General features: G+C 43.1%; 1 protein-coding gene across 1 annotated transcript in view; it reads left to right on the top strand.

Moving 5' to 3' along the window:
- CCDC40 (coiled-coil domain containing 40) overlaps positions 1 to 12,014 on the top strand; it is a 61,066-nt gene that overhangs the window by 31,360 nt on the left and 17,692 nt on the right. The window contains exons 11-15 of the mRNA XM_018563865.1: positions 221 to 466; positions 3,793 to 4,006; positions 6,748 to 6,917; positions 6,997 to 7,088; positions 7,430 to 7,550. Coding sequence (XP_018419367.1) covers positions 221 to 466; positions 3,793 to 4,006; positions 6,748 to 6,917; positions 6,997 to 7,088; positions 7,430 to 7,550 — 843 coding nt within the window. The remainder of the gene's footprint in view (positions 1 to 220; positions 467 to 3,792; positions 4,007 to 6,747; positions 6,918 to 6,996; positions 7,089 to 7,429; positions 7,551 to 12,014) is intronic.

Genomic DNA, 12,014 nt, shown 5'->3' with positions numbered 1-12,014 from the left:
AGTCATTTTTTTGCTTATGACAATCCCCACTACCCTCAATAAAGACCTTGAGCAGCCCTTCTTTAATTATTTGCTACATTAGAAATATTATCTGTTAAACTTAATTGATATTTTGTTAACACTTTTCTTAGTGAGTTTTACAACTTACTCCTTATTTAATTCTTCACATTTGGTAATTATATTCGGTAACCTGTGTATTGTCTTTTTTTTTTGCTTTCAGGAAATTGATTGTACTAAAATGGAAAATGAGACATCTCAGGTGCAGCTGGAGGTTAATCATAGTACATCGTGTATTCAAGCTCTGCAGAAGACCCTGGATGACTTGGATAAGAAAGTTCAGGCCACCAATGAGTTAATCTCTGGCAGTCAGAGTGAAATTGCAAAGCGCACAATAACAATTGAGAGGAAGCAGTCCACCATTAATTTATATAGCAAGCAGATTGAGTCAACACTTGCTGAGATTGGGGTAGGTTGGGTTTTCATAAAATCTCCTCTAAAGTCTTTTTAGAAAACATTTGATAAGTAAGTTTGGCCATAATATATGTAACATTATAATATATAATTAGGTTACATAGTTACATAGTATTTGAGGTTGAATAAAGACACAGGTCCATCAAGTTCAACCTTTGTGTGTCTGTGTGTGATTGTGCATGTGTGTGTGTGTGTACACGAGATTAATTGATTATTTAATAACTTTTTTACTTAAAGTATCACTAACATCTGGGCTTTTTTACCTTAATGCATTCTCTGCATTAAGGTAAAAAACGCTCAGTGACTTTCTGTGTTCCCATCCACTTCACACTTACCTGTGGTTGCTTGTCACCTCTGATGACCTCTGACCCGGCTTTACCCATACTTCCTGGTCCCGGGGGAGGGTACTGAGGGCAGAGGAGCCATAGGCTCCTTCGGCCATCCCTCAAAGTATGACAGTGGCAGCGGGGGGCGTGGTTTGCCATAAGCTGTGTGTCTATGGACGCACACAGCTTACCGCGGGAAGGTGCACGCACAGGTGTCACTTCAGCACATGGCTTGCTGATGGAGACAACTGCACACAGGGAGGGAGGCATGGGGACGAAAGAGTAACAAGGAAACAAAAAGTTATTAAAAAGAAACATAACACATTTCAATTAAATCTGGCCATGTTAAGAATAACCCCCCCCCCAAAAAAAATGAAGTTTAATATCACATTTTTTACTCATTTGATTAAACATTTATTTTTATATAAATATGCTGCCTGGCCAAATAAAAGTCACCAACTGTATCTAGTTAAGCAAATAGGTCAGAGCCTTCCATTGGATAATTAGTCTAGGTTCAGCAACGTTTTATGGCTCAAAAATGAGGTCAGGTGCCTCTCTGAATATACGGAATGATTGTTTTTCCATCAGTGGATTTTTTCTTCACTGATGGCACAGACATATTCCAAGATGACAATGCCAGGATTCAAATTGTGAAAGAGTAGTTCAGGGAGCATGAGGCATCATTTTCACACATGGATTGGCCACCACAGAGTCCAGACCTCAACCCTATTGAGAATCTGTGGGATTTACTGCAGAAGACTTTACACAGTGGTCCGACTCTCCCATCATCACTAAAAGATCTTGGTAAACAATTAATGCAACTCTGGACAGATAAGCTTGTCAAAATGATGCCATGTCAAATGCATGCCATAATCAAAGCTAAAGGCAGTCCAATGAAATTTTAGAACGTGTAAGTGTGTGTGTGTGTGTGTGTGTGTAAGTATAGGCAAATTAAACTTCAGCTTTAATGTGTGATGAAAGAATGCATAAGCAAGAAGCTACCTCCAGTGATAACAACCTGTAGATCCAGAGATATACTGTAGATAGCTGGACTCATATGTTCATTTCCATTTTCCTGTAAACGTCATGTATGTCTCCACCATTTCCTGCCGCCTGATCCCTCTTCTTATTAGTCTTTTAATGAGTCAGGCCGCTTCACTAACAATAAGGAGGTTCAGAGGATGTAAAGGCATGGGACAAGCTCCATTTTTATGAAAAAAAGTAAACAATTACTTTTACTGTCAGTTGCCTGTATCTAGAGAACTCATAAAGGAAACCTTTCCTGAGGAAAACATGGTGGCTGCCATTGCTGCTTCTCATTTTGCGAATGCTAGTTTCCTGACTGTCTCATTTACCCTCCTGATTTGATACTTGGTGTCCCTTACCTGGAACAAGCATGCAAACAAGGATGTTTACCGTTACAGATATGCATACTCATTCTTGGGTAGATAGTCAAAGCTTTTTGATCCCAGCTGGTTAGTGTCCTAGCCAGACATTTGGCATCTTCAGAGGCACGTTGGCTATGGAAATGCCCATCTCTCAGCATCGGCGATGTGGTAACACACCATCATTTTAAATTGCACCGCAACTCACCTCCACAATGCACTTGTACTGCATTACGCCACACAGTATCACGACGCACAGTGCAGTTCACGGTACGCTGCAAAAAAGTACATCCTGCACTGTTTTTTTTATGATTTGAGCTTCGCTGCAGCACATTCATTTTGAATAGCTACCCAACACAACATGCAGCAATGTGCCTCAGTGCATGTGTTGCAATGTAGTGGAAGGTGAATGGGCCCCAAAATAATTTGCTCTGATGACCTTTGATTCTGTTACAGAAAGTGATGGAAAATTCATAATTTTTGAGTTGTCACAGGAACAGAAAGTGAGGGGAAATGTTCCAATGAGGACACCTGTGTGGGGACGACTGATGGAGAGGGAAATTCCCCTCCTTGGAGAGTTTTCCTCTCACTTTCTGCTCTGTCTCTGGGGCAGGAATTAAAGGTAACAGACACACATAAAAAAATAAACTGAAAGGGGTTTTACGATAACTATTCCAAAACTACATAAAAACCTTTTTCTTTTACATATACTTTAAAGGAGAACTATGACATGAGTGATTTCCACTCACCTCATAGTTCTAAGCTGACCTGTGACAATGAGACTGTCACAGGTCGGCTCTGTAGATCGGGAGGTGAGGGAACACATACCGGGTTACCTCACCTCTCGATCCTGTCACAGCTCTCTGCCGTGACAGGGGGAGGGGCTGGATTCCCCTCTCCCCGCTCCGATCTGCCAGCGCTGACTGGCGGAACGGACGGGGGAGGGGGCGGGTACAGCTGGCTCTGCCTCTAGATAGGCAGAGCCAGCTGTCACTCACGCAGCTGGGCGGATCCCGTCATCTAAGTCGGGATCCGCTCCAGGTGCGGCGTCTCAGTATACCGCGAGCTGTAGCTCGCGGTATACTGAGCTTAGGGTAACGGGAGGACGCTAGTTTGTGTCCTCCCGTTACCCCAAGGAGAACTATGGGGAAAAACACTGACCCCATAGTTCTCCTTTAAATTCTCAGTGCTGTCATGTTTGTAAAAAGAAACTGATCCTTTCAGTAAGAGTTTCCAAGAAGGTGACTGCCCTCTGTCCTTTTCTATGTGTTTTCTGTTTTGTCTCAGTTTGCACTGGTTTTGGCAAAAAGACTTTGAGGTCTATTCACAAAAGGGTGAAGAGTCTGGAGAGCAATCTAGGCCAAAATAGCTGATTTGGAAAAAATCTCCAATTCCGCTCACTTTCCAGTTCAGCTATGTTTTCCTAGATTGTTCATTTCTCCTGCCTTCTCCAAACTCTTCACTCTTTTGTGAATAGCGATGATTATTTCCTTGGACTATCAAAACTTCACGTTTGTATCTATGTACTGATATCTTTTTCCAATTATGTACACCAGTAGTAACAATATATGTGTTAGATGGCTATAATCACTGCTTTCTTTAATTATTAGGGTAAAGAACTAGGTCCTCTGGAGATCCAGATCACTGCTCTGACCAAACAGATAGAGGAATGCAATACAGAAATTGTAGCAGTGCAGCAGTATTGGCTCCGTTTGCAGACAGAGATGGTCCAGTTGACCAGGCAGAGGGAAGATCAGGATGCTTCAGTAGATATGTTGAAGAAAGAACTGACTATATTACAACAGAGGAAAATTCGCATAGAAAGTAAGTCCAGAGATCTTTGTATGGCATTAGTTATTGTGAGACCATCAATAATGGAGGCTTTCGGTGACCCTTGCTATTTCAGGAAGTTTGTTAAAGGTAGTGGTGGTCACTGGAACCCTCTGCACATTACCAGTGTGCAGGAAGAGGTTTCAAGGGCTGTTTTTACTTTGAAACCTCAAATCCTCAAAAGCCAAAATCACTCTAAGTCAACACAGCATCATACTCGGGGTGCTGTCATATACTTCAGCCATTTCTGAAGCACTCTCCTAACAGTGTTTACGCTATAGCACAAATCTTCTACATCCATTTAGAAGTGTCTATTCTGCCTCACCAATTTCTCTATTAATTCCAATAATGAGTTAGAAAAAAGGTACCACCTTCCATTTTGTGCATTTTCATTGGACCGAAAAGATGATTACTAAGAACCAGTTGGTATGAGATCAGGATTGAAGTACAGAATGCTACCAGAATAATTACAATCTGCAAGGCATTTGCATGTTCTCCCTGTGCTAGCTTTGGTTTCCTCGGGATACTCCGTTCTCCTCCCATACTCTAAAGACATGCTGGAAGATTGATTGGCTCCTGTCTAAATTGGCCGTGTATGCATGTGCAATAGGCACCGCAGATTGTACATTCCTCAAAAGAAGGGACTGATGTGAATGTGCACTTATTGTGCATGTAAATTGCTGTATTAATTGTTGGTGGTATATAAATACCTGTGATAAATATATCAATTAATATATTTTTTAAATTCTGGGTAAAGTAGTGTAGGGTTAGTTTTTTTTTAAAGGCTGGTTATAGATTCATGCATGTACCATTTTTTTTTAGTTTTTTGCTGTCTGGACTTGTTGAGGAGATTTCAGAAGGTGGGGGAAATCTGCACTAGTGACACAAACAGCAGTACAAAGGTGACAGGAGTTATAGCCTTTTCCTACTCTTAAAAAAAAAAGTGTTGTTGCTATCTGGAGATTTAGCTCCACTTGTCCTGGCGACAATGTTGTCACCAGGACAGGAAGTTGGGGGAATGCTCCTCAAATGAGCCTCAGGTAGCAATAAAAAAAAAATTATCAACAGAGGTTAATCCTCCTCTAAACTGTTCAAAGGCTAAAACAAGTTTTGGATAGAGAAGCTCTGTTTTTTACTCTCCCTATATCTCATTTAATCAGGAGTTTTCAGTGCTGGATGGTATTCTTCTTTTTGCCTTGCAACACTGGGGTCCTTGGTTGGAATACCAACCAGGGCACTACCTACATAAAGGTTGTGTGTTATCCTAGTGCTTGTGTGGGTTTCTCCGGGTACACCAGTTCCTTCCATGCACCACATACATGATGGTAGGTTAATTGTCTCCTGTCTAAATTGCCCCTCATAAGTGTATGCAGGGATCCCAACCTGAGAAAATTAATTTCAGGGAGGTGCCCATCTCATTTTCAGGGGGAGAGGGCACCTCCCTGAAATGATGGCAGATAGCAGGGAAGCTAATGCTTCCCTTGCTATGTGCTGTTTTTGTTTTTTTTGTATTCTGACAGCTCCTGCCGTCAGAATAAAAAAAAAAAACACAGACTGCATGGGAATGAATAGTTAAGCTGTTATTGGCTATTTCAATTTGCAATAGCCAATAGCAGGCTGGCTATTGCAACTGCCCTTTGCTGCTGTCAATCAGCAGCGGAGGACCTGAAGGAGAACGTCAGGTCCACGTTTGCTGATTGACAGCAGGAGTGGGCGGGTACAATAGCCAGCCTGCTAATGGCTACTGCAAATTGAAATAACCAATAACAGCTTAGCTATTCATTCCCATACAGTCTGTGTTTTTTTTTTATTCTGACGGCAGGAGAAAAAAAAAACAGCAGTCTGTTTCTTCGATGTTTTTTTTTTTTTTTACTCTGACGACGGTCGGCGGCCCCGCTGTCAAAACCCCCCCCAAAAAACAGATAGCAGGGAAAGGTTTACTTTGCTAGATCGAGCAGAATAAACCTTTCCAGGATGAAATGTTTCTCTCGCGGGCGTCCGGTAGCCGCTATCTTATAGCAGGAGACTCCCAGAATGTCCGGAAGAGTTGAGATGTCTGGTGTATGTATGCACGCATGTGAGATAGGGACCATAGATTGTAAGCTCCTTGAGGTCAGTGACTGATTTGAAGGTACAATATGTAAATTGTTGGCGCCAGGGCCATCCCTATAATAAGGCAGCTTGAGGTGGTTGCTCCAGACGGCATCTCATTGGGTCATGTGGGGGGCCGCAGGTGTGTTGCTGCCCCCTTTCCAGCCAGAGCATCCCAGGTTGCTAAGAACTCTTGGCAACCTGTGATGCTCTGGTCTACGTCCTGCCCAGCTCCTGGAAACCATTGATGTCAGTGAGCTGGGTGGGACGCCAGACAGAGGTACTGTGCACCCCCAAATCCCCCCTCGATAATGTGTGCCTAGCACCAACCATCCACCCCCACATAATGTGTGCTGCCACCAACCGACACCCACACCCAACCCTCCCCCACCAACCCCCCAGTAATGAGCACCATCGGGACCCCCTTCCCCCTCACCTCAGGTGGCAAAAAGTGTAGGGGCAGCCCTGGTTGGCACTATATACATATCTTTAATAAATAAATAAAATGAAGCTGTTTTACAGTACTTAGTGTCTTCATCATCCCCATCTTGTGTCTTGGGATCGTTTAGGTTTTTTTTTTCTACCAAACATTGAATCTAGATCTTCTAGTGCTTAGCAACAACGATCCCTCTGCTTTCTTACAGATGAAATTGAGCAGGAGAATAATGAGCAAAAGAATATTGAGCATCATATGAGAAACCTGAAAAATGACATGCTACGTCTGAACATGCTGCTAAGTAAGAACGCGAGCTCTAAGGAACAATTACAGCAGCACAATCAGCTGATGGAGAGCGAGTTTATACAATCTCTACGGGTGAGTGTCATAAATGAGTAGTGCGCTCCTCAGCTAGACTCAATGGTCAGAGCTGTGAACTTCTATTTCTCTTTGGCAGGAGGCTGAGAGAGAATCAGTAGAGATGCAGGAGAATCTAGAAGACCTTCAAGAAGAGAAGGAGAGGCTACTGAAGAGTCTAGTGGAAACTGAGTGAGTATAGATAATGCTTTTACAGCCACTAAAGCAGCGGTCGCCAACCTTTCGGACCTCATGGACCACCAAATTCATAATTTAAAGTACAAACAATAAAAAAAAGAATGACATATATAGTCTGCGTGGGCCACAAAGGGAGGGGGTGTTGTTTGGGTGTTGGGGGGGGGGGCTACTAAACAAAGACTGTTTGTCGAGATGTCTCCTCACTTTCTATCCCCTAATGTGTCAGTGGGACCATAGAGAGCTTCTGCTCAGCTGAAATCCCATGTGATTTTTTATTGTACTAAGGGGATCTCATAAACACACCCACTATTACCGGTTGTTATTCTAAACATTAGGCATCAAATTATGCTTTGGGAGAAGAGGATTCAGCTGGCAAAGGAAATGAGAAACGCGGTGGACTCAGAGACGGGACAAGGAGAAATCCGAGCAATGAAAGCAGAGATACATCGTATGCAGGTAAGCAGTGTTTTTCAGGTTAGGACTGGGCTTATGTAAGAATGAATTATTAAACAAATCAAAAATAAAAATAAGCAATTATCAAACAGGTAAATTATGCAATAAATAATTTTGTAATCTTATCTATTAAAATGTTATATTTAACTGCTTATTAGACTTTACGTACTTGAGGACATCTCTTGGAGTTAAGAGTCAGATGTGAGAGGCTAAGATGGCTGAGAGAGTAAAATATAGAAGCTTTTACCTCTGTAGTGTGATATACAAGTGCATTTGTTCACAACAGAACTGCTCTTCTCCCCATACAAGTCAATGGGAATGCAAAAGCAGCAACGATAGGTCAGAAGCAGCTCAAAAAGAACTCAGAAGGAGCTCAGATACTTTTTACATTTATACACAGTGCCCATGCTGTAAAAGAACAGGCTCAATACTTTTTCTTCCAGCGGCCCACATATGAAAGTGCTTCCTCTTTGCTCCTCCTCAGCACCTGCATGTATATCACACTTCTGAATGTGTAAGATACCTGCTCCCTTGCACACGATGTGGTTCCTCCTGTCTTGTATATCACTACAAGTGAGGTGGTTTCCGACTTGTATGTTACTACAAAACATACAAGCTGGCGGGTGGGATCACAGCATGTGGCAAGCGTAACAGATATTCTAAACACCCAGTGGCATTTCAACACGCAGGCCCCAGAAAGGTAAGTATAGAGCCTGGTGTTTTACAGCCTGGGCATTGTGTATAAGTGACAGGATCACTTTAACCCTTTTGCTACCAAGGACGTTAGGCTTACGAAACGTTCAACACAAGGAAACCCAAGTGTTTTTCGAGCGTTTTTTGCAGCATTTTTCTGGCATTTTTGCATGACATCACAGATGCTACTGCTTTCCATTGCGCCAAATACAAAAACTAGGAATGCAAAAAAATTTTGTCCACCGAAACATATCGGATGAAAATGGCACTTTAGGCAAAAAAGTACCATCTTTCAGCCGAAATTGCGGTGCATCTCTAGTTTCTTTTCTCCCCGCTGGGCGCTGCTCGGTGTCGACTTTGACACAGCGCAGCACCCAGTGGGGAGGAGAGAACCTGTCAGAGGAGACCGAGAAGTGTGGGACAGAGAGCGATGTGAGCCGCAATGTCACAGGAGGCTGAGCTCTCCTCCCACAACACCTCGCTCAGCATCCTGTGACAAATCAGAATGGAGAGCGGTGTATGGGCAGAGACAGCTGTCACAGGAGGCCTAGTCGGCGGTGAGGGGCCGGGTCAGCCTCCTGTTAGAGTCGATCCAGAATGAAGAGCGGGTACAAACATTCAGCGGTCAGCAGTGGCGTAACAACCGGGGGGGCAGCAGGGGCGCGGGCCCCGGGCGAAAAGTGAAGGGGGGGCGCCGGCCGAAAATGCCACTTTCGGCTAAATGCCGAAAGTGACATTTTCTATGGGGGGGGGGGCGAAAATAAATTTCTGCCCCGGGCGCCCAGAACTCTGGTTACGCCACTGGCGGTCAGTGATCGATCGCTGAATGTATGTAAATGACTGGACATAGTATGAGTTACTATGTACCAGTTATGAATGAATAAGAAGTGATCTACATCACTTCCTATTGATTCATGATTGTGTACATAGTAATTCAAACTATATCCACAGGTTATGAATGAACAGGTGCAGGGGCTGCAGAAAAAGAGATTGAGCACTCAATCTCTTTTTCTATTTAAAAAGGAAAATGTTTAGACTTATGATATTTCACTGAAGCCCCCAGCAGTAAAGTCAAAAAAATATTTAACAAAAACAAACAAATACATAAATTAAAAAAATAAATACACTATTTAAATAATGTAAAAGTTTAGAAAAAAAATAAAACATTGAAAACATTTTTTAAAAGGTTAGAAAAAAAATAAGTTTCGGTTTCGGCCTGACATTTTTTTTTTACATTTTTGGTTTCGGTTTCAAAACTTAATTTCAGTGCACCCTATGAAAAACGTCTGAAATTGAATGCCTGGAAAACCCCAGGAGCCCAGGATTAGGCCCTGGGAATTACCTGAAGCTTGACAGTTCATACTAAGTCAACTGACCCACCTAAAGCTGGCCATACACCTATTGGATGCAGGCATTGTTGAGGTATTTTGACAGCCAGCGCGGTCAATAAGCAAGATACTGAAGCTTGGCCCAGTGGGAGATTCCTCCAGCCACACAGTTTAGCGTAGATGGAGGAATCTGTTGCACTTTTTCCATCTGACCCTAGAAAATCTGCAGATAATCTATAGGTGTATGGCCAGCTTAAATCTGATAACAGGCTGTCCCCGAAAAAAGCATTTGGGTTTGAGTAAATGGGCAAATGCAAAATGCTTTCAGATGTATTAGGCTTGCATTTGAGATTGAATAAACACTTTTTCTGCCGGGCCCTGCACTCCACTTGTGACCTCAGCTGGCTAGACCATTTTTTAATTTTTCACTTTTTAAAATAGTTTTTCATTTAGGGCTAGTTCACACTAGCCACAGTGCTTTCCAGCCCGATTGGGGCCGGAACGCACTGGATCACATTGCGGCCAGCTCACTTTTTGTTGAGGCGGGAGGGGACGTGGCAGTGCATTGAACTCAATGGCATCGCAGCCACGCCCTCCGGCAGCAGTGCGATCGACCGCATGTGAACCTGTGGCACATCAGTGCCTGCGTTCTGGTCAGAAAAAATGATGCAACCACTGTTTTTTCCTGACCAGACCGGAACACAGGCACTGATGTGCCACTCGTTCCCATGTGGCCAATCGCACTGCAAGCGCTATTCTTTCTGACCGGAACGCAGGCACTGATGTGCACGTATTCCCGTGCGGCCGATCGCACTGAAGCCAGAGGGCGTGGCTGCGGTGCCATTGAGTTCAAAGCACCGCCATGCCCCCTCCCGCTCCAACACAAAGTGAGCCGGCTGCAATGCGATCCAGTGCGTTCCGGCCCGAATCGGGCCCAAAAATGGAGGTTGGTTTCACACTTATGTGTTAAGGTAAAGCCAAATCCACAATGCTGTGTGTGCGCACTGTGTGTTAGTGTGCGTTGTGATAAAATTAACCAGGCATACATTGTATTGTGCATCAATGTGTCACAACGTGCTTCCATGTATAGCATTTAATGAATGGAATTTTGAAAAAAAAAAGTTTAAAAAAAAAGAAAAACATCAAGCACTGTGATGTATTGTAACAACACACTGCAGTGCTTGTGAACAGTACACATCAGCTTATGTGTTATGTGCAACATAACACGCGCCTGCTGTTGTGAATAGGCCCTTAGTGTGTTGGCACAGTGCACCAATGTACGATATGTGTATTTAGTTTATGTATGTGCCATTTGTGTGTGTGAGTTGGGAGGGGGGCTTAAGTTTGGGTTCACATCTATGTGCTGTGGTAACAGACATGTTAATTTGTGCTGCCTGAAAGAACGACTTGAACATCTTCAATGCTTCTACTTTGAACTTTGAAGATTGTTTGCTGCACAGTGCCTGCTGTTCCAGAGGTCAGTGGGGACTTGTTTTATAGCTAATTTACAGCTGATAAGCATATGAAAGTACTGGAATGTCTGTAGCATAGTCCCTGTTTTTCCTTTATGAGTGATTAAATCACAGAAAACAGTGCTTTAAATAATTAGCATAAATGTCAATGAAATAGTATTTTGTCCAAGCGACATACCATGCAATACTGTACATTCTCTGTCTGTTAATGCAACTGCTAACAGCTCAGACATGATACAGGCCACTCAATGCACAAATAAGAAATATTCTAGTCTCCTAATACAGCAAATTTAAAGGTCCAGTCTTATCGCATTGCTTGCTGCAGATGTTCTTGCCTGGTATGACTAGGAGAGGCTTTTGCCTCTCACAGAAGATTAGACAGAACTTCAGTGGCTCAATGGGCTGACTAGGGATTCATTCTGTGTGTTTAAAGTGGTCCAGTACTTTACCCATAGAGACAAAGCAATGAGTTCACATTAATTGAGGCCCCACAAGCTGCCCATACTTTGTTTTTGCTCCTCTGTTGCTCTGCTTTATCAACAGAATTTAGGAGGGGAAGCACTGTGTTCATTTTAAGCCTTGGAATCTTACCCAGGGCCAGAGACTCTCTCCTGCTGGAATGTGACAGTGCTGGGTGTCTGAGAAAACAATCATCAAGCACCAGTGCCGTCATGTGAGTCACATGTTACCCTTACCAGGAGTGAAGTGGTCCGGAAGCGAAGGCAAGGCAAGTATAAGCATCTGGTGGCACCACCATTAAAGTAAAGCTATTGTTTAGCCCTGCATTGGAAAACGCTCAGATTCACTCTAAAATTCTGCCAAGGTATTTAAACAGACCCATGTGTTACAAACAATATTCTGTGTGTTTCATTTACTTACTTTTGAATGGGAATCGAGGCAAAAAAACAACATCAAATTGATGGCGTCCAAAACGGAGTTAATGCAGTATGGTAATGGTGTGTATATATATATAT

This window comes from Nanorana parkeri, unplaced genomic scaffold (assembly GCF_000935625.1).
Source record: "Nanorana parkeri isolate BGI_ZX_2015 unplaced genomic scaffold, ASM93562v1 scaffold706, whole genome shotgun sequence".
NCBI classification, from domain to species: domain Eukaryota; kingdom Metazoa; phylum Chordata; class Amphibia; order Anura; family Dicroglossidae; genus Nanorana; species Nanorana parkeri.
The sequence above is the reverse complement of the archived record's forward strand: the minus strand, read 5'-3'. Positions and strand labels throughout refer to the sequence as shown.